This window comes from Gossypium hirsutum, chromosome A06 (genome assembly GCF_007990345.1).
Source record: "Gossypium hirsutum isolate 1008001.06 chromosome A06, Gossypium_hirsutum_v2.1, whole genome shotgun sequence".
Taxonomy (NCBI): domain Eukaryota; kingdom Viridiplantae; phylum Streptophyta; class Magnoliopsida; order Malvales; family Malvaceae; genus Gossypium; species Gossypium hirsutum.
Genome location: NC_053429.1, coordinates 32,674,992 through 32,698,025, shown reverse-complemented (window position 1 = coordinate 32,698,025; position 23,034 = coordinate 32,674,992). Strand labels below are relative to the sequence as shown.

Genomic DNA, 23,034 nt, shown 5'->3' with positions numbered 1-23,034 from the left:
TGATATTCTAGTTGGTTCAATAGGCAAGAAAATGGATTGAAATGGTAAGTTACCAAATGGTATTATGCATATGTTCATGGAATGGATTAATGATTCAAATGATGTATTTTTATATAGAATTGACCTATCATATGGTTAATCCAAATGAGTTATGTATAAATGCACTAACTTATGTATTGATGATGATGTTTAGGCTTGTGCCAAGCTTGTGGTTGAATTACATCATGCTTATACTTAATGTTTTATAAATGAAATGGTAAGTTATATTTCATGTTCTACGAACTTACTAAGCATTATGTGCTTATGTAGTTTCTTTCTTATGTTTTATAGATAATCAAAAGCTCGATCAGTTTGGAAGCTTGCCGGAGATCTATCACACTATCCAACATATATATCGGTGGTTTTTGAATGTTTTTGCCAAGGTTACAATGGCACGTATAGGTGTTATTTTAATGTCATTGTGATGAATGTTTGGTTGGTGTTTTGGCTTGTAAAAGTTGTAAATGTTATCTTGTTTTGGTATCTTGATACCTTAATGACTTGTGTCATTGCGCTATTTCATGTTGCATGTTTGGAAAGGCTTATGTGGTATGTTTTGATATAGTTAGAATATGGTAAGATTACGGCATGTTTTGAAAGGAATTTGCACTAGTAGTTGATGAATAAGAAGTGGTATAATAAGCATATCTAGGTAAGTTTCGGATGATTGAAATTGAGGTGCCTTGAATGGCATATTGGTTGATTGATTTAGGACTATTGATGTAACACTCCTAACCCATATTTGTCATCAGATTAGGATTACGAGGCATTACTGATCCCTACACACTTAATAGAGTCAAACATTACTATATGGCCGAATATAACTTTAATATTATATATAAATAATACACATTTTATCATACCACTATGAATCATTAAATAAACAAAAAATATAACTCATAGTACACAACATTTGCATGCTAGATATCATACATAATTAACTCTTACATAATCAATTACATGTACTCATACCATTGGTGAAAACATTTATTTTACTCATGACTATCCAAATATAAGCATTAACTTAACATTTCTTTTTACTAAACAAATGGTCAAAATTTCAATTATCAAATATATATATACATTCACAAAAAAAAATCATATTAATCAATCACATAATATATGCCAATAAAACACTTATAAAATAATTTAGTACTATAGCTGAATATACATTATACTTAACTTTACCCATTTTACCAAATCATATAACAAACATGATAAACATATAATCCTTGAACTAAATTTATTATTTTGAACTAATTCATAATACAAATCATATATTCCAAATAAGCAAGTTCTAAGCCACAATCGAAATATATATATGTACATATATCCATTATGAAAAACTTACCAAAATGATCGATTATAACTATTCATACATTACTTTAAAACCGTGAGCTTATACCAAGCACACTATATATATATGGCATACATATTACTAACTAATGTATTATATTTTATAACTCAATAACATCCATCATTTACTCCATTACCAAAACACATAACCAAACACCACCATAAATATATATATATACCTTGAGATAGTATATATATATCATACAAATACATCATGTGCATAAATATATTTATATGTACAAATGCCGAATCATCAATCAAGTATTTTCCTTACCTTATTTCAACAATTCAAATCATAATAATTTACCTAATACATATATCCCACTTTTTAATCATGTAATTTGCTCAACAAAAACATATAACCATAATTTCACTTTAAACCGAATATACCATCCACATAAACTTTGGCATAACCTCATCACCATTATCACATATATCAATCATGATCCACATATATAAACACATATTGACTGAAACATCAAAACCACAACCAAACATACTCATAGGTTGTTCAAACCTTGAAACCGATTCTAACAAAATAAACAAGCCATTTTCGCATGGCTTATATATATACATAAACCAAAAATCCAGCATTTCAAACTATAATCTAGCCTATACATGCCATAAGTTCAAAATTCAGCTTATAATGTACTGCAATAATCGATAGTATGATAAGCTTCGCTGACGATCCTCGAGCTCGTAACTAGATCTCGAATCTATAAAACAGAGGCAAACATAACACACAGTAAACTATTAAGGCTTAGTAAGTCATAAGCAAATAAATAACTCAATATCAGTATCAACTCAATTTAATCAAACTAGTTTATACCATCATGATTACATTTATTTTCAAGCTCAAAAATTCATATAACATAAACTTCCATATACAATTTTACCTTGGCCGAATATACATGTGTCTATTATTCAAGTACCATTAAACTTCAAAACCATGGTACCATTGTATGATCTAATATACATAGATTCATATACACATATTAATAAGAGATTCATATACACATATTCATAAGACCGAATATATTTGCATATAAATCACCATTATAATATCACTATACAAACCTTTGGCATATATATATACATACCTTATTTGCAACACAAATAAAGTAACCAACTTACCTTATTTCAAATAAGAAATAGGTTATTACATACCTGATCACCTTTATTCGTTTTACACATTCAATCACAACTTATCGTTGTCCGTTGAACCATTCGAAATTGAATAGGATACTCTGATAACCACATGTATAGTACAATGCCAACGTCCCAGACGTGGTCTTACATGATATCACGTATCGATGCCACTGTCCCAAACAGAGTCTTACACGAATTAAATATGATGCTGATGTCTCAGAATGGTCTTACTCGTAACCACATATCGATTCCAACGTTCTAGACGTACATATGTATCGTAGCTATTACTAAGGTTTGTACGGGGCTTTCAGACGTCGTAACTCGGTTGAAACGAATTCGTAAACATAGCTCCCAAGCTTATTTACATTTGGCTAACATGTATATTGTTTCATATATTTCATTTCAGCATATAAAACTCATATTTATTTAAAATAAACAATATCTATTTGCTTATAAACTTACCTCAGATGATGAAAATCGAAATGGGACGGCTAATCGACAACTTTAGTTTTCCCCCGATCCAAATTCGATTTCTTTGGTTCTTGATCTAAACATATTCAAATTAAACTCATTCAAACATATTTTCACTCATGTTAGTCCAAAAACACATAAATGGGCAAATTACAATTTTACCTCTGACATGTTACACTTTTTACAATTTAGTCCAAATTGTACAAAACACAAAACATGCAAAATTTGCACATACCATGCTTAGGCCGAATGTTCCACGTGTTCATACAAGTCCATACATTTCATTTATTTCACATTTTAGTGCCTCAATTTATTATTTTTGCAATTTAGTCCTAATTACTCAAAATCATCAAAAATTCTAATACAAAACGTGTTAATCTAAAACATATCTTTCATATTTCATCAACTATCATCACAAATCTCAAATATTAATCAATTTCATAACTCAAAATAGTCATCAAAATCAAAATTTCAAGCATGGGCTTTGTACATTACACTGCAACGATCTCAAAAACGTAAAAATTATCAAAAACCGAGCTAGTTACATACATTGATTAAGTTCCAACAATGGTCGAACCCTTGAACGCTTATTTCTTTTCTTTTCTTTTATGTTTTGGAAAAACAAAGTATTATGAAACCATATTTTAATTTTTATGTTTTATTATAACATATGTTATTTAATAAATTACATAATTATCCTTTATAATATAATATGAAATCTTTATAATGGTTGTCTACAACCATCCGTCACCTAATATTATGGTCTAATTGCAACTTAAATGCCTCCATTTAAAAAGAAAACATCAATTCGGCCCTTACACATTAAACTATCAAGTTTTCATTTTACGCGATTAAGCCCTTTTTATTAAATCGACACTCAAACGGTAAAATTAAAACACGAAAATTTCATAGATATAAATTCACACATAATAAACACAGAAAAACATTTTAAAATATTTTTCTAACTTGAATTCGTGGTCCCGAAACTACCTTTCTGAATAAGGTCTAAATCAGGCTGTTACAATTGAATTGGTCACTATATGCATGTTTTGATAGGGTTTTGATGCCTTGATTATGTGCATAAAAGGCCTAAAGATGTATGCATGAATTGGTGTTGGAAATGTTTTGATTATAGGCAAATTTATATCCAAATGTCCTGAGACACGGGCATGTGACTTAGCCGTGGCCTAAGACACTGGCGTGTGACTCAGCCGTGTGTTACATACGGCTTGGCGACACGGCCATGTGTCTCCTGTAGTTTCCTTTGTATGCAAGTCAGTTAGTTACACGGCCTAGCACATAGCCTGGGACACGGGTGTGTGGGGCTATTTCCAGAGTTACAGGGCCTAACACACGAGCGTGTGACACGGCCTAGCACACGGGCATGTGACACGGCCGTGTGACTTTACTCAATGAGTTACACGAGTGAGGACACGGACTGGGACACGGCCATGTGTCCCTAGTTTGAAGGTTACATGGCCTAATACACGGGTGTGTGTCTCAGTCGTGTGAGGTACACAGCCTAGACACACGGCCGTGTGACCCCTGTAGTCAAATTTTTGTGACTTTTTCTTATATTTTCCAAATGTTTTCGATTTAGTCTCGAATCATTTCTAATGCAGTTTTAGGGCCTCGAGGGCTTGATTTAGGGACAATATGTATGTGAATGATTGTTTTGTAATGTGTTTATGATAATGTATGAAATGTATGTTTTAATATTTTGTTTATACAGTAATGCTCCGCAACTTCAATTCAGCAACGAATACAGGTTAGGGGTGTTATAGAAACAAAGTTTTCTAGTGGCACCATATAAGTCATTTCATCTATGTCTCCATTAAGAAATGCAATTTTGGCATCCATCTAATGTAGTTTAAAGTCAAAATATACTACAAAAGCCATTATAATCCTAAAAGAGTCTTTCCATGCAACTAAAGAGAAAGGCTCTTTTTAATTGAAGTTTTCTTTCTAAATAAAGTCTATAGCAGCAAATCGTGTCATGTACCACTCCACATTGCCTTTTGAATCCTTTTTGGTTTTAAATATCCATTTGTAACCAATGGGTTCACACCTTCTAGAAATGGAACAAGGTCTTATAAATCATTATCTTTCATAAAATTTATCATTTCAATCATGGAATTTATCCACTTTTGAGAGTTATAACTTTTTATAGTTTGACAGAAGTTGATTGGATTATCTTCTATCACTCCAATGTCAATTTCATGTTTATAGAGAAATACAATAAAATCATCTAATCTTGCACTTCACTTTTCTTTGTTATCTTCTTAATGGCATTAGTTCTTGATTCTTCAAAGACAATATCCTTAATTCTCTCTCCATAGAAAACTCAACATCCTTAAAGATTCAGGCATGAATCGTCTCAAAAACAACATTATGTTGAAAAAAAATCTAGTTCGAAAATGATTTTCTTGCACAGCGAAAAATTAAAATTTTGAAAATTGACATGACCTGTGATATTTATAACAATAAACCTTAGACTGAAATTGTACATGAGTTTTTAGATAAGCGGGTCCTTGATATTTTCTGAATTTCAACCAAGTAATCTTTTCTGCTATTCTTGTACCACGAACTACTTTGAGTGTTGGCTCGAACCAATTGAATCAAAATATAAAACTAGAAAAAGTATTCTTTCTTTTGGGGGTGAAAACAAAATTTCTCTCTTCTTTAATAGAAACCGGCAGAATTGTTATTCTAGACAAATATATTTAATAATTGAGAATAAATTCTCTCTATTTTTTAGTAGAGTAACAATCTCTCAAAGTTGTGTTAACAGCTCTACCAATGTCATTTATTTATAGGAAGGGAAAGTAAAACCCTTGTTGAGTCGTAGTGGTTTATTTCAAATAGAAAAAAAAAACTTCCAACTTAGAGTGGAAGTATGGTGGATGACACACCTTAGTATTCCTACTAAGGTTACCGCCCCCTTCAAGTTGCATGAGGGGATTTTAGGCCTCTCTCATAATGGGTCCAATTACGAGTACTTCCCAAGATTTTTGACCCAACACTTTGTAATTTGATCCAACTCGATTTTCTTTTTCTATTTCCCCAAATAAACTTCAATATATTTATATTAAATAATTTTCTCATCTCAATTTTACCCCTGGTAAAATTATGATGATTTTACCCCAAATAAAATTTCAAAAACATATGTTTAATATTTCACCACTCAACAAGTTCACTATGACTGAATGGTTTATTTTCATTTTCGGGATTTAAAACAGCTTAAAAATATAAACTCATTCTTCCAATCATTTTTTAGTAATCCATATACATTTGCAAATAAATCATTTCTCATTTTCATTTCCATTTCCATTTCCATTTCCATTTCCATTTGGACAAAACCACATTTATTTTCAAATGATTTCATTTCTTCATTTTAGAGACAACTAAAATCATTTCTGAATATTTTTCATTTCTCTATTTCTATTCATTATGTTCATTTTGATTCAAACACGCAATTTATTTATGGTTTCAACGAGCTAGTGGAGGGGCCGATTGGACATATGTAATTAGAACTCAAATGATTTATAATTAAGTTCTAGCTTTTCACCTATTAATTATAAACTCATTTAGTCACAAAGTCATTCCACTATAGTATCGTGACTGAGCTCTCCCTAACAACATACCATTACGGAAGCAACTACTCAGTGCTCCTCCAATGACCTTGTCATAATTGTGTTACCCTTATAGGATATCCTTAATATATTTGGGATAATATTCTCTCTCCTAATATGATCTTATTTTATCTCATCGTAACCATTACATCTTCCTTCATGAAAAGTCAATCACTATCAAATTGTGATCAAGTCATCCATTACAAAGATGAACAACTTATGGCCACATTTACTTTTCATCAACCATGTAATGTCAATGAGAGGATATCATTTACCCATGTCTTGTACTATGAATTCCATTGTTTTGAATGACGCTACATATTGTAGAATTCGTACACCCAACGCACCAACTTTCGGTTCCTTATCTATTTGAACTTAAGCTTTTACTTACATCAAAATGTATGAGTCACGCATGCATAATCCATCATCCATTCAGGATTTAGATATGTCACAGTATGAATGTCACAAGTGAATAAATCCATAAACAGATTCAGGATCTATTCTTCTAGGGTCTAGTTCGATGCACTGCCAGTCTAGTCAGTCGTATCTATGTCTCTATCTTCTGGGAGTCATCTGCTCCAATGCCCAAGATAAAGCTTCTCCCCAATTGGATCTGATAAACAAGATAATAGTCTTTTAATCAATTTGCTCATTTCCAATTAGACTAATGACATGTTTAGGTTCGTCTACTAATATAAGTTGTCTTTGTGTATTACGATCCAACCATGTAATACCGCTTAATATTAGTTAAACAGTAGACAACCAATGAGCAACATTTGCTTCCATTTTACTTTGTGTGCAAAAACCATGTCAGGACAATATACAAATTATTAATATAATTCATGAATAATTTTATTAATCAACCTGTTCGAAAAATTACAAGTGTACTTAGAAGAAAATACTACACTTAAGGCACTAGATCCAACAGCTTAATGGTAGGATCATAAAATTTGTAACCCCTAAACCTTCAAAGTATCCTAAGAAATAGAAACTAATAGTACATAAGTTCAATTTCCTTTCATTTGGCCTATAAGGCCTAGCCTTAGACATCCCCAAATTTGCAAATGCTTTAAGCTAGGTTTTTTACTTGTCTAAAGCTCATAAAAGGTCTTTTCAGTTGCTTTAGTTGGAACATTATTGAGTATATAAGCTATATTCTTTAATTTTAAAGTAATACAAGTAACGTATAATGACTAATCATACTCCTTACCATGTCCTTTAGTGTTCTATTTTGTCTTTCAGCAACACCATTCATAGTGGGCAAACTTGACATGGTGTACTATGGGACGATACCACTTTCCTTTAGGATTTTTGCAAATGGTCCTAGATTTTATTCACCTACATCATCTTATGTGTCTTAATATTTACCTCCACCTTCATATTTACCACCATGGTTAGATCTAACACTTTTAATTCTTTTGTTGAGTTGATTTTCAAGTTTAGCCTTATATTTTTAAAAAAAACACATCCAAAATTGCAATTTATCATAAGTGAGATAAAGGCAGCCATATTGAAAAAATCGTCTGTGAATGTAATGAAATATTGTTGACCATTCCAATAAGTCGTAGGAAATGTTCCACAAATATTTGTGTATTAGTTTTAAGACACCTAGTTTCTTATTGGCATCAAATCTCTTGATATTTGTTTATTTCCCTTTAATACAACAAACATACCAAAATCTAAAAAAGCTATGGGATCAAGAATACCGTCGAGCACAAGTCTCTCAATTCTCCTTTTGGAGATATAACCTAATCTCTTGTGCCAGAACAAATTCAAATTCTCAATGGTTAATTTGTATTTCTTACCTATTATGGTATTATACAATGATTCGTTAAATAAAGCAAAAATATCAAGTAAATATAGATTACCATAACCTAATAAAGAACCAAAACAAACCAAATTTGAATTATGGAAAAAACTAAAATTTTAATTTCCAAATGAATAAGAATAATTGAATTTGTCCAAAGCTGAAATGGAAATTGAATTCCACCTAAAAGATGGTACAACAAAATTCTCATTCTAATAAAAATAAAGTTCAATTCTTAATAATAATCTAAAAAGTTCCTATTGCTTCAACTTCTACTTAATTATTGTCACCTATGCAGATGTATCTTTCACCATAATTTAACTTTTGATGGTTCTAACAACCTCGCATAGACACAATGGTATGAGTTGTTGCATCGAAATCTATCCACAAAATGTGTTTATGTATCAAAGACAAAATAACCTAAAAATTAAAAAGTGTATATGTCACACCACAAGATAAACAACCATACTTAGTTGATTCCTTTTATTGTTGTTGTTGTTTTTTGTTTTTGTTTTTTTTTTCTTTTGTGTTGTTATATCTACAACTTTGTTTATTTTTCTTTGCATACCTCATTGAAGTTAGATTTGTTAAGAATGTGTCAATATTTGTTAAGAATGTATCAATCCCAACTTCTTTGTTCTTAACAAACCCCTTTTCAGTGTCAATCATGAATTCCTTAGCCATGATAATTTTATCAGACATAGTGCCCCTAAATATTTTTGGAATGACATTATTCATGATCATCATACACATGCGATTCGATCTCTCCCACCTTTTCATCCCCTTATTTTAACCAGAGGTACTCTCATAAGTAAGCGATGGGGGAGAATCAATCCTTAACATAAATTCGAGATTCATTACTCCTAGAACTATCATAAGATTCTCTTGTCATGATTAAAGGTCATACCATTCAATATGTGGTGATATTAGCAAGTATATAAGTAGTTGAATCAAACAAAACAAGTTCACTTAGAACTTCAAATATAAACTGAAATCTTCAAATATAAACTAAAATAATAATAAATTCAAATAAATATAAACTAAATTAATTTCATCTTTGGATAAAATATTAACTTATAAGTAATGTCTTGTTATAGTAATCAAATACTAACAATAAAAACATATTGAACAAAATATATTCGTTTTGACCGATTTATTACTCCATTTAAAACCGAAAAATCATCACATGTTTATTATCGCTGTTACACATGTAATTTTGATAAATATTTGCCTTCATTTGGGCTAGTCAATATTAATATGGTTTAAGTTACATGCACACAATTTTTTACATTTTAAAATAAAATAATTTCAACAATATAGTTCACTCTAACAACTTATTATTTCAACTAAATCATTTTAAAAATATATTAATATATTAATATTCAAATTAAAAATTTCTATAACATCCAAAAAAATCAAAATTGAAATTTCTAATCCCACTGCAAATTCTAAAATAAGAAAAAAATAAAATGATTTAAATGGCACAATAAAAAAAACCTTTTTCTTTGACTTATTTAATCCTTAATCAACCCTATATAGTAATAATAATCAATATTCACACGAAACCATTAAACCTGAATATGCATATCAGTTAAATTTTGAATCGAAATAGTGCACCAAACCAATTTTTATTGTTAAATTTGAGTGGCACCAAAACGAATCCTGGCCGAAGTAATTGTGTAAAAACACAAAATAATAATTGCACAAATAAATTGCTACATACGATTATAAACTATTGAATTCCAGCTCAAGCGTCAATTGTAATATATTGCACAACCATTCTAAGCTCAATTATAATTCAAATTCTTGATTAAAGCATTACAATCGAAAGAAAGCCCAAATTTAATATCATCCCATATATACTTTAAATACCAAATTAAAAAAGTCAATTTGTTTCAATGATTCAACATAACAAGAATATGATATCACTTGTTAGAACTAAAAAAACTATGAAACAAAACATAATAAATCAGAATTTATCATATCATATCATCAAGAACAAAAATTAGATATAAAAGCGTACCTAAATCAATCGATATCTTAAACTCTTCAAGTCTTGTGGTTCAAATATTTTAAATTAACACACAAGTATTTTAAAAAATGTGACTCTCACTCTCTCTTTTTTGAAAATAGGATGTTAGAAAAGTTATGTCTATATAATTTAAGGACCATAACCTAAATATATTACTTTTGCACATTAAATTTAATTTCTAATCAGCTCATATCAATTAGAAATTAGTTACTAAATTATATACATATATTTGGCCATATTAAATCAATTTTAATTTAGACTAACATTTTATAATAGTAAATAATAACATGTATTTACTTCACAGATTATTCAACATTTATCACCTTATGCTATATTACCTCTTTATTTCTACTTTTATCTTTTACTTAATTAAGCATTAGAACACGTATCAAACATAAAGCTCAACACCTCCAATCACGTTTATAATGCAAGAACATTCCTTGAAACATTTTTCAAACTCAGATACATTACCAAAGAGGCATTAACATGTATAACATATCACAAGATTTTTGGGTAACTGAGAAAGTAGTACTTGCCATGCACCACAAGATTTCAAAACCTCGGATACCTGATGAGGCAGAATCCAATACGAAAAGCATCATCCTTTGGCAACATTAGCAATAGCATCCCCAAAACATTATTGCCGGGGCACCAAGGACAAACTAAATGGCAATATTTAAGTGATAAGTAGTACTTTAATTTTCCTTTTCTTAAAAGAAAAATGAACCCACCATATGATTCCATCCCTATATCACTCTTATGCCAAAAAATGCCAACCATAAATATACTTAGTTATACATATAGTAAACCTCCCATTTCTGACCTTAAATATACTTGAATTACTATGTCTTGTAGTGCAAAGGAATTCCACCAATCAAGATTCCGAATATTGTTTCCTTAACCTTCTAACTTTTGCTCACCCCCAAGACGTCCTATAAATACCATATGGCATTCACACCCTTAGTTAAAACTATCACAAACCCTTTGTTCTTAAACACACACACACACACTCTCTCTCATGGATTCCCTATGGTTTTCAGATATCTGCGGGCACCATGTTTCTCCCTTTACCATGTTGGATTTTGATCAATCCTGTCATAGAAAACATCGGTTTTCCTTGGAGAACAAGCTTGTTTTTGGTAGAAAACCATACAAGCAAGCCTTAACAATCGCCCGAGTCGTGAGTCCATCGCAACTAGCGATTGTTCCGTCTCCGGATAAAGAACCCGTCGACCCGGATCAGAGCCATGTTGCTTGGACGAGTGTGAAACAAGAACGATGGGAAGGAGAGCTGGTTGTGCAAGGAGAAATACCTTTATGGCTGGTGCGTAAATATATAAATTTTAAGGTTAATATAATTGATTCTCGGATCATCGGACATCATCTAAAGAATCAAAGGAAACAACGTCCAAGCTAAATACATTGTGCTAGCTAGGTGTCATAATTAGGTGATACTGCAATATAGAATGCCATCAATTCATAACACTACGCCAGCTAGAATATTCTTAAAAAATCTTCAACAACTGATCATCACACATAATCATAATGTCCTTTGTCAGCTATAAAAAACTATACACTAAATGCAATAAAATATCTTGACAGCATCAATATTTTATTACATTAAAAAAATTTTGGTTGATAAATTTTTCGTTAATTAATTATTTATGTAGAAAGGAACGTACCTCAGAAACGGTCCAGGTCTATGGCATATAGAAGATTACAACTTCCGTCACCTCTTTGACGGCTACGCCACACTAGTGAAGCTCCACTTTGAGGACGGCCGGTTAATCGCCGGTCACCGCCAAATCGAATCGGAAGCCTACAAGGCCGCAAAGAAGAACAAAAAGATTTGCTTCCGGGAATTCTCGGAGGTTCCTAAGCATGAAAACTTCATGGCCTATGTTGGGGATCTAGCAAAGCTCTTCTCTGGGTCATCTTTAACGGATAATGCCAACACCGGCGTCGTGAAACTCGGGGATGGACGAGTGGTTTGCCTGACGGAAACTCAAAAAGGGTCCTTGGTTATCGACCCCAACAGCTTGGAAACACTTGGGAGGTTCGAATATAGCGATAGCCTTGGGGGATTGATACACTCGGCTCATCCTATAGTGACCGATGCCGAGTTCTTGACCCTGTTGCCAGATTTGTTGAAGCCTGGGTACTTAGTGGTCCGTATGGAGCCAGGGACCAATGAAAGGAAGGTGATTGGAAGGGTGAACTGCAGTGGAGGACCAGCTCCAGGTTGGGTCCATTCTTTTCCGGTGACTCAACACTATGTTGTGGTGCCTGAAATGCCATTGAGGTACTGTGCACAAAATTTGCTCCGAGCTGAGCCTACTCCTTTGTACAAATTTGAGTGGCATCCTCAATCTAAAGCCTTCCTGCATGTCATGTGTAAAGCTAGTGGAAAAGTAGTAAGTTCCCATTTTTTTTCTTTTAATCTTTCTTTGTTTTGAACGGATTTCAACACGAATCCTTTATGAACGGTTCAAATCTTGAAGGTGACGAGTGTGGAAGTGCCGTTATTCGTGACCTTTCATTTCATCAATGCATACGAAGAGGAAGATGAAGATGGGAGAGTGACTTCTATTATCGCTGATTGTTGTGAACACCACGTCGACACCTCCATTTTAGATCAGCTTAGGCTTAAAAACCTCCGGTTCTTCAAGGGGGAGGATGTTCTACCAGATGCAAGGTAAGATAATATATCACTTTTTTTATGATTATCTTTTATATTCGTGTTATAATTAAGGGAATTTAAGTTCTCTTGCATGATTTATACATACATGTAGGCTACAATATTGTTAAAAAAATCTAGTAAACCATAATGATTTATTTAGATACTTTTTTTCCATCTAAATTCCACATGAATTGTTGATTCATGTTAAGGATTTTTATTAGAATACAAGTAGTCAATATGTATGAGGGTTTATTTAGCTAAAAGGTTTTTTATTAATTTAAACATACAAATAAAATATACATTCAAATCAAAATGAACATGGCACGTCAAGCTCTGAATACTGCATGCATGTGTTTACAAGAATATGGGAGTCAAGCTCCTACGTAGCTTGTTAGGTGAGATCAAAAGATGGAAAAATCTCATCCTTAGGTCATATATAGACTATTTTACATTTTTTGCCCGTTTATAGGCTTATTAGATATTTGTAAGAACATAGATTAAAGGATGTATCCAAAAAGGTTGAAATTAATTAAAAATAATGAACGTAATAGGGTGGGAAGATTCAAAATCCCATTGGATGGGAGTCGGAATGGAAAGTTGGAGGCTGCATTGGAGGCAGATGAACATGGAAGAGGCATAGACATGTGCAGCATAAACCCTGCTTATTTGGGTAAAAAATATAGATACGCTTATGCTTGTGGAGCTCAACGCCCATGTCATTTCCCCAACACCCTCACCAAGGTATTTTAACTTTTTATCATCCATTATCACTTTATGCAAATCAAATAATCGGGTTGAATTACATCCATTTAAATTTGAAATTTTTCAACTTAATGTTTAGATCCACTCATATGTGAAGTTGGGTTTACTTTTGAATTCGTGTGAGTGTAGTTTTCTACTCTCTTTTTTTTTTTTTTTGAATTTGATCCTTACAAATTTGAATCATTTTATATTCTCATCATTTACTTGTTTGGACGATTCCGAATTTGAATCAAAGATCAAATTAAGGTACAAGTTATGGTCTTGACCTATTCTTGGTAAAGTGACCTATCTTAAGCATTAATCATTTAATTTAACCTTTTTAGTCATTTGAATAAATAAAAATTTTCTATTTTCAGGCTCTCCTAAAAATTAACTATATTTTTCTTATAAATATAGCAAGCATATAAATTTACATCTTAGTTATATCATAAGAAAAGATATAAAAATTTGAAAGAGAAAGTGGCCCATTTTCGAGTGTCCGCCATGTGATAATCATCTCGAGTTGCCAGGTCTGTTGTTTTAACAAGGTCAATCAAATGTTTAATGTCAATGATCCATGGTTGCAACATTCAACTCTATTTTCCTACTATATAATCTAAGCTGTTTTAAAATAAATTTTTTAGCCCCCACACAGTTTTTGGCTGCAGGTGTGAGTTTGGTGGTTTTAGGCTGTAACTCTTATGGTCAATTTGGGTTTTTTAGCTATTTTAAGTTTAAATTATTTTTAATTCAAATTATAGGTTATTTTAAGTTGGTGTTAATCTAGAGTTTAAACTTGAGAGGTTTAGATTATTAGCTTTTTATCAATAATTTAAATTGAGTCTAATTTTTTATTTCAGTATTATGCTACACGCATAACACTTAAAAACCTCTAAAGATGTCCTCAATGCTTAATTATTTATGCCAATGGCAGCTTGATTTCGTAGAGAAAAAGGCAAAGAATTGGTACGATGAGGGAGCTGTGCCATCGGAGCCATTCTTTGTGGCTCGACCAGGGGCCACTGAGGAAGATGATGGTGAGCTAATTCAGTCATTGTATGCTTTGCAGTTTCAATTTTGGTTGTACTATTTTATTTTACCTTAAAAAACACAATGTTGCAGGCGTTGTAATCTCCCTAATCAGTGAGAAAAATGGAGGTGGATATGCTTTATTGTTGGACGGTTCAACATTCAAAGAAATTACAAGAGCAAAGCTCCCTTATGGTCTACCTTATGGCTTACATGGATGTTGGGTACCCAAGAAATAATACCTATGATTTTTTTTTTTAAATGAGTAGGGATTGTCTTGGTGTTAATTAAAGATTTGGACACAAGTTCTTTGATCACTCCACCTTTAATTCAGTGCATAAAATTTATCGATATGATATTATTAAATTAGTGTGATTTATGTATGTATGTCTATTAAGCAATTAGCAAGAAAAAAAGAAATACATATATAGTGTAGCCAGTGGAGGATTGAAACCAGCGTGAATATCTGGATTGTAATATCATGAATTTATGTAAAGGATATTTACTGTATTTGTTTTCTAGAAGGATATAAAGAGAAGTAAATTAAGACTATTTTCAGCCATTTGTGTCGATTTTACATAAAGGCTCAATTCTACCAAACATCCCTAAATTGTTGCTAATATTTAAACTGGATCTTAAACTTCAAAATGTTTTAGTTTAGTCATCAATGCATCTGTACTATATCAATCAAGTCCTTCCATCAATACGGACATCAATTTAGGTATTAAATATTAGTTCGAATCTAACGTGGAACATAATGAAAACATGTTGATCAATTTGTAATTTGTAAGCATAACTGTACTACCAAAAGACGGATTGGATCTGAAGTGTTAAACAAATAAATAGTGTACACATATTTTTACAATTTGATCAATATCACATATAGAGCACTGAAGACACAATGAGAAAATAATTGGTGGAGTCAATTAAAATATTTTGAAGTTGGAAGAGTAATTTAAAATCTGGGACATCTTTGGTTGAATTGGTCCTTACATAGAATAGAAGATTATGGGAATTATGCGCAAGTTAAAATCAGCCACCCATTTGATTTATGCACTAAAACAAATACATAATGTTAAACTAAGCAGTTTAAATACATGCTAATCATTCAGCAAATATAGAGTCAATATCAGCCACGTAGAAGAAAACAAAATCCTGATTTACCATAAATCAAAGTCAGATTACATAAAATATCAGTATTGTATGGATGACAAAAAAATACCTCAGGAGTAACTCTGGTCTATTTAATATTCAAGTTAATTTTAGGTAAGAATCTAATTATTCAAGTACTATTATCTTGAATTTAGATCACTTATTTTATTTCAATTATTTTATATTTAAATCATTGGTTCGAGTTCAATCAAATGGTCCAATATATGGGACATTAAGCCCTTAACAATTGCATCGCAAAAAGAGTGGGACTTATATTTCAAGCCATAGCATGCAAATATCAAAGCCATTCTTTTTCCCTTTTTTAGCAAAATTAAAATTTTACTTTAAATTTATATCTATCAAACCCAACTCTTTTAGTCATATCAAGTAATTACAAAGACTTCTATTTAAAATATGCCAAATTGGGTTTGCTTGCGATAATCTCAAACCTGAAATAACAATTATGGAGGTTGACAAAGGTTACATACTTTAAGGGGCTCATTCCTCTAGGATTGCACGTCCAAGATTCGTGCCAAGAGCTAGTCTAACAGAGTTCAAGGCCTGGGGTGGTAACTCAGATTCAATAAAGTCCGGCCGAAGCCTTGCCATGGACAATTCTTGTAGTTTATTTAATAGAAGATTTGTCTGAGACACATTCAACAAAGGACGTTCCTTCCAATTAAGCAGCTTCAACTGTGGAAAAATTTAGAAAAAAAAAAAATCAATACTGCATGATAGATATAAAAAACTTCGTGAAGATCATTGCTTACCGAATCATAAAGAAGTGGCAGCCAAAAGCGTTGAGGCGTAGAAGGGTTTTTCATAAGCTGTAGTAAGAAAAGAAAAAAAGAAAGTCACGTAACAATATTTGCTCTTGTTATGATTTTTGATAATATGATGGTAACTTGAAGAAATAGATTATAAGAGATGATATGTACTGATATGAGAGATTCCACAGCTTGCCGAGCAGGATCTGTAGCCTTTCCGTCATGAATCTGCCGAAGAGATTTCTTGAAATCTCTGTATCTGTGACGCATTGAAGGTTATGGATTTGGGCTCAGAATATTGAAGAGAAACTAATGCAATGTGCTTTATAATTATACATAATAATCCAACGGTAAGCAAAGATGGAAAATTCTTTACTTGTGTAGGAACTCTAGTCCACCAGCAGTCTTAGAATCTGAACCCAATAACTGAATTAAACCTTCCCATTGCTGCAAAGATAGAGGACGCACTAAATAATATCCCATAATCTAAATACCTTCAGAATATAAAGATCTTTTAATTCATGAAATGGAAAGTAAAGAAGCTTCAGAGGTTGTTTATAAAATTTACCTTGAAACTCTCATCAGAGATTGTTTTTCCAACTGAATCAAACAATTGCAGAGCTATCCTATTAAGACGATATTCATCCCGAGCTTGCTGAAGCCAAAAGACTCCAGAACCTTTCCGACCATGCTTCCAGTGGTGTACTCCAGCAATCTAAACATGGACAGTGAGAATCTTTGACTGACATGCTAACACATTCAATCATCATGTCTAACAAAATATTTCTCTACCGGTTAGGAAACTCTGTTTCCAAAAACAAATGCCAAGCTTTATATGTTTTCCATCACCAAAATAATATTATGCCTTCATCGATGCTTATACCTTCATAATATTTGAAGTTACACTATGGAGTTCATAAAGGCGGCAAATCTCTATGCTCTGCATACAACAAAGAATTTGATCATCAATAAACTACTTTATAAGCCCCTGAAATCGAACACAATAGGGAAAAGCAAAATGATAATGGCAAAGATGAGAGGCATCAAAAAAAAATGAATCAATGACCTTCAGCAATAACTGATTATCTTGAACAGGTTGCTTGGACAATAATATCTGTAACAGAATCATCCCGTGCTTCATGCATGATATAAGATAAATTGGAGCAATCTGTAGATGTTAAAGGAAAAGAATATATAAGAAATATTTATTCAAAGCGCTAGCGTTCCATTCAAATATTACATCTTATCCACTATAAAGATAATAATAGAAAATAGTATTAATTTACTCATTACTATGAATTATATCCAATAAGGTTGGTTAAATTGCACTCCACATTTCATTTGTCTAGCTTAGAAGGGTAATCCTAAACCATACGATGCATAAAAGATGCACAACTGCAGCTCCATATACCAATGAAGAAATCCACAGTTATTTCCACTCACTTGCCAAGTTAATGGAAATGAAGATAGGACTTGAGCATAAACAAGTCGATGAAGCTCCTCTATGCTTATTCCCCCAAGTTCTGACGCTCTTCATGTAAAAGCATTTCTGCATGGTCACTCCCAGCAGTCAACAACTCTATGGCATGCGCAACCATCCTGATGAAAAGAAAACACATATTTCTCAAAAGAATGTACAAGGAAATCCAAGCTTTAATTTCATGATAAGCTCTTATAGTTGTCAGAACAAAAATAAATTGAAATAGCACCCCATATAAGGCTCCAAAATTGCACTACTAACAAACAGAAATATATGAAGATGCAAATATGACAGCTCACCAAGGACCAAATCCTTTCAAGCATTCTGCTAATACAACCTGAGAAATACACATAGCAATATTTAATTTAAAGTTAAGGAATCAAAAGGAGAATTAACAGAGAATGCAAATTGATATTATCTCCCCATACGTCACCTCAGTATTTTCCCCAAGAATTCCAATTATAAGCCCCATCAACCTATGTGCAGAAGCCATTGGTTTCAATTGAATGCTTTTCTGTGCCAAGCTGTACATGCTTTCTAACCCCTAACATAAGAAAAGAAATCAAGTGATTATTTCAGGGTCCAGCTATCACGCATAAACTATCAACACTACGATATATTTTATACACGGAAGATACATACCACTGTTAATGGCCTCATGTATAGGAAGTGAGAAATATACAGCTCTATCCAGTTATATGTTGCAGAGCAGAGACTATTAGCATTACCCAGCATTATTTGTAACATACTTCTCAAGCCCTCCCGAGTCTGCTGGTGAGCACACTGAAACCAGAATGCACTAGAATCCAGCTTATTTATCTGACCCCGCCATTTCTCCCATGCCTATGCAAGAGAAAAACTCGAATGACTTATCTATGGTGGTAGTGGATCATGAAGCAGAATGAAAGAAAAAAACCATTAAAATTAAGAGACCTTTACAAAATCAGGCTTGGCCTTATAGCATTCACCCAATTTCCCAGCTTCTTGTTCCAAACGCATGCGTGGCATTTTTGAAATAAGAACGGCAACTGCCTCCACAAGACCATTCTCTGTCTGTTGGTGTGCATGAAAAGAAAAATGCTTACTGTTCGATTACACTCAAAACATGCTACTACAGGTAAATAGAGCTACAACTTTCAGATGCAATACACAACAACTAATCTCGTACCAACCTCACGATTGCTGAGTTGATCTAATTGATAAGAACCGTGCAAGCGCAACATTTTAACCTGCAAGCGAGAATAAAAAACCATATCAAATAATAAAATTCCACAGAAAAATGTACCTACCATGCTTTCCTCTTTGTAAGCTATGAACCACATTAGACTATCAAACCACTTACTACGATATTCAGCCAACCAACAGCAAGTGCAGATGACATAACTTCCCAATATTTGGGATCATCCTCCACAACCTGCATTCAATAAACTGATTAAATATCATCATCTTAGGTGAATATAGAACCAAATATCAGTTAAACAACTCGCAAGCCTAAACCTCCAGAACTGCAGAAGTACCATATAAAAGAAGTTAACTTCATAAGGAACATAGAAGGCTAATTATTTAACACCTGCAAGTTAACAAATTCTTTTTGAAAATCAACAAGCTTTGAGTGGACTGTCGGGTGTGTTCCAGAGAAAAGGCTATCGTAATCCTGCCAAGACACAAATTGCTTACTAGTAACAAACAACTTTAAAACCAAACTAATGTAAAACTTAATGGTTATAGTAACAAAATAAAAGGGTAGGATATTTACAGCTAACCAATCAACAAGGCGTTCGGGTAACCATGAATGAGATGGCTTTTCTGCATAAAACATTTCCAATAGCTCCCACGCAGCCTTCAAACTAGTTGGTTCCTCTCCTTTCTGAGAGGAGAAAAAAAAAAGGTAACTTGAAATTCAAAGAAATTACCATTAAATTAACACTTTCTAGCTTAACCATTATATTAACAAAATTTCCATCCCTCATACCAAGCGAAGACAAAATGGCTCATCAAAAAAATGGAACTCACAGTTATGACTGACTTCGTGTCATCGAGAACCGGAACTGAAGCCGATTTCTGATTAACTAGAAGGGCATTTATGTCCTTGCTGTACTCCATTATGTAATCCCACCTAAAAACAGCGAATTCAATTTTTTTTCAGAAGAAAAGAAAATAAATTTCAAAGATATATTGGTATAGAAAAAATGAAATTTTGAAAATCAATTACCAGTCACCATCGTAAGGTGAAGAATTCATGGACATTTTGGACAAGCTGGAGACAGCATTTTTCCTGCTTTGGAGTAGAGCAAAAGGAGAGACCGAACCGTAGGCGATCCTCCGCCAATGAGCCTCGCTGATCTCGCCGTCTCCGCCGCCGAGCTTCACTTCCACTACTTTTCCTCCGTCACCATCATTGACGGAGCCATCGGAAGAAGGAGCGGCGAAAACCGAGACTCGGAGGGAGTTACCGCGTGACCATGAGATGGAGAGTCTAGAGATTGGAGACTTGAGACCATGGCGGAGAGGATACACCACCGCGCCCGGGGACTCGGGTGAAAGTGGAACCAAAGCGCCGCGGGCGGAATCAGAAGAGACGCCGGGCATTTCCTTTTGCCAATAAATCAGTGAGTGGGGGGTCTGAAAGCTTTAGGGTTTTCGAGGGGGTTTGCCAACGTTGAATTGAGGGGGAAAGGAGGGATTCATTCGACCCGTGTTTGGTTACGAGGCGAAACTAAACTAACGTAAGAATAAGTTTCGTAAATAAAATTCCCAACGCTCATACATCTATTAATTATACAAAATTACAGATTCACTTGAATTTTGTAAAATAATGTAATTGATTCAGATTCAAATAATTAAAATTATTATTTCACTTACACCTTAAATTTTTTATTTATATATTAATTTTAGATTCAAATTATTTTTTTTAAATTCAAACTCAAATTTTAATTTAAAATTAAAAGAAAATCTGATATTTTTTTTCCTAATGAAATGGTAAATAATATTTATTAAAACCAATAAAATCACTCGTATATGAATCTTGAACTTTTGAAAGTCTCATCATTCTTTGTAACTTTTGGTAATAAATAGAAAACAGCAAACAGCTTCTTATTTTTAAGTTAGACAAATAAAAGATTGTCGTCCAATTATAAAATTTATTTTAAATTAGTTTTAGATAATTACTTGAAGGTGGAGTCTATTTTAAGCTTGGGTGTAAGTGTAATCTATCATGCACCCCCACTTTTTTTTTAAATTAATCTCATATGTATACTTACATTAAATCCAAACAAACATCCAGTAAGAATATAGTTTGAGAAAGTCTCATCCTAATTAACCCCATAGTACAAATTCATGACATCATTAAATAAATAAAATATTTAAGTCAATTTTTATTTATTTCCACTACCCTATTATCAAATGATATTATCCATTAACAGTTTCATAATTAAACGTAAAGAATTCGTGATTAACAATTTTTTACCCTACAACTAACAACCTAAAACAAATTATCCACATAGGCTACTACCACCGTCGCCAATGTCGTCACGACCAATATAAGCAGCCAAATTCAAATACTTCTCTTGATCAGTACTCCACCTGGCACGACAAATTACACAATTAGCCGACCTCCTCCCTCGACTCCTCTTCCACCTCATCAAACACTCTTCATGGATCAGGTTCCGACACGTGGAACACGCCGCCACCTTCTCTCCTTTCTCCATTTCCTCCAAGCAAACGGGGCAAACCGTTCCTTCTTCTATCTCCTTAACTCCCCCGGACTCGCCTTGTTTTTTCCTCTGAGAGAAAAGTTGGTGGAACCTCTCGCGTACCCCTGCCCCGGCTAGAGCTTCAGGCAACGTCAGCGTCCCGAGGAGACGGCTGAGCCTACATGGACGGAGAGTTCGCCTCCGGAGACACGCGTCGTCGACCGAGACGCCCAATGCTCGGATTAGAACGAATAAGATGTGCTTGCATGGGGTCGTACGGTCGGGGCAGGTGCATGAAGGGGTGGAAGATAAGGTCACGGTGTAGACATTCCCCGTAGCACCTAACACGAAAAAGTCGGAATCGGATCGATGGAGGAGGAAGAGCGGGTGACGGAGCGCTCGAGCTATCCTTTCAGCAACTGGTTGAGTTGGTTTGAAACGATAATGTAGCCTGGTGTAATGGAGGTGATGATGATGGTTGTTTGGTCGTGGGGTTGATGATGAGGATGAGGATGAGGATGATGATGAACTAGAAGAGAGGTCCATGATTGGAGGTATTGAAAAGTGAAGGCAAAATATGTGGTGTTTTAAGGGAAAAGATTATGGTGCTTGTAAAGAGAATTTTGGGGTTAGATTCTTTGGGGGAAATTGAAGGACAAGAGAGGAATAGCGGTATTGTTGGGGAAATACTATGACAATGGCAATAGCCAATATGGGCATATGGTATCCAAGGTTGATTCTGAAGCAAGTTAAAAGGCATGAATGGTTTGAAAAATGGTGGGTTGTGAGTGAGGCAAAGTTATTGCATGGTGTAAGCAAACCACACTTTTTCTCCTTTTTGGGATCAATTATATATTTTTATTTAAATTTCATTAAAACTAAAAAAGGTTTGATAAACAAAATTAATTAACAAGTTATTCATCCAAAAATTATTAAGAAACTTTAAAATTCTTGGTCGTATCGTTACAATTTACCTCACAAAATTTTAACTTAAACTGGAATAATTT

The 23,034-nt window shown here is 33.3% G+C and overlaps 3 protein-coding genes across 3 annotated transcripts; 1 reads left to right on the top strand and 2 right to left on the bottom strand.

Moving 5' to 3' along the window:
• The first annotated feature begins 11,467 nt into the window (after positions 1 to 11,467).
• Positions 11,468 to 15,492, top strand: LOC107897099 (carotenoid cleavage dioxygenase 8 homolog B, chloroplastic). The gene is made up of 6 exons (XM_016822440.2): positions 11,468 to 11,810; positions 12,157 to 12,900; positions 12,988 to 13,181; positions 13,718 to 13,907; positions 14,842 to 14,944; positions 15,030 to 15,492. Exons 1-6 carry the CDS (start codon positions 11,505 to 11,507, stop codon positions 15,173 to 15,175), a joined length of 1,683 nt encoding a protein of 560 aa, XP_016677929.1. The 5' UTR covers positions 11,468 to 11,504; the 3' UTR covers positions 15,176 to 15,492.
• Positions 15,493 to 16,413: 921 nt separating this feature from the next.
• LOC107897098 (nuclear pore complex protein NUP85-like) lies at positions 16,414 to 21,077 on the bottom strand. Its single transcript, XM_016822438.2, is given in 19 exon segments — positions 16,414 to 16,781; positions 16,859 to 16,915; positions 17,027 to 17,114; positions 17,232 to 17,302; positions 17,424 to 17,570; positions 17,739 to 17,795; positions 17,922 to 18,023; positions 18,299 to 18,381; positions 18,384 to 18,454; positions 18,635 to 18,672; positions 18,769 to 18,879; positions 18,978 to 19,178; positions 19,269 to 19,388; positions 19,508 to 19,564; positions 19,678 to 19,749; positions 19,906 to 19,989; positions 20,092 to 20,202; positions 20,349 to 20,451; positions 20,548 to 21,077. Coding segments are annotated over 19 exon segments (2,145 nt in total). The 5' UTR covers positions 20,925 to 21,077; the 3' UTR covers positions 16,414 to 16,586.
• A 489-nt stretch (positions 21,078 to 21,566) lies between these two features.
• Positions 21,567 to 22,722, bottom strand: LOC107895647 (uncharacterized). The gene has a single exon (XM_041115753.1). The coding sequence runs from the start codon at positions 22,571 to 22,573 to the stop codon at positions 21,827 to 21,829; it is 747 nt and encodes a 248-aa protein (XP_040971687.1). The 5' UTR covers positions 22,574 to 22,722; the 3' UTR covers positions 21,567 to 21,826.
• Positions 22,723 to 23,034: the final 312 nt, after the last annotated feature.

Coding starts and splice junctions, on each gene's coding strand:
- LOC107897099 (XM_016822440.2), top strand. CDS start 11,505: ATGGATTCCCTATGGTTTTCAGATATCTGCGGGCACCATGTTTCTCCC. Junction 12,901..12,987: donor GTAAAGCTAGTGGAAAAGTA/GTAAGTTCCCAT, acceptor CAAATCTTGAAG/GTGACGAGTGTGGAAGTGCC. Junction 13,182..13,717: donor GATGTTCTACCAGATGCAAG/GTAAGATAATAT, acceptor TGAACGTAATAG/GGTGGGAAGATTCAAAATCC.
- LOC107895647 (XM_041115753.1), bottom strand. CDS start 22,573: ATGGACCTCTCTTCTAGTTCATCATCATCCTCATCCTCATCCTCATCA.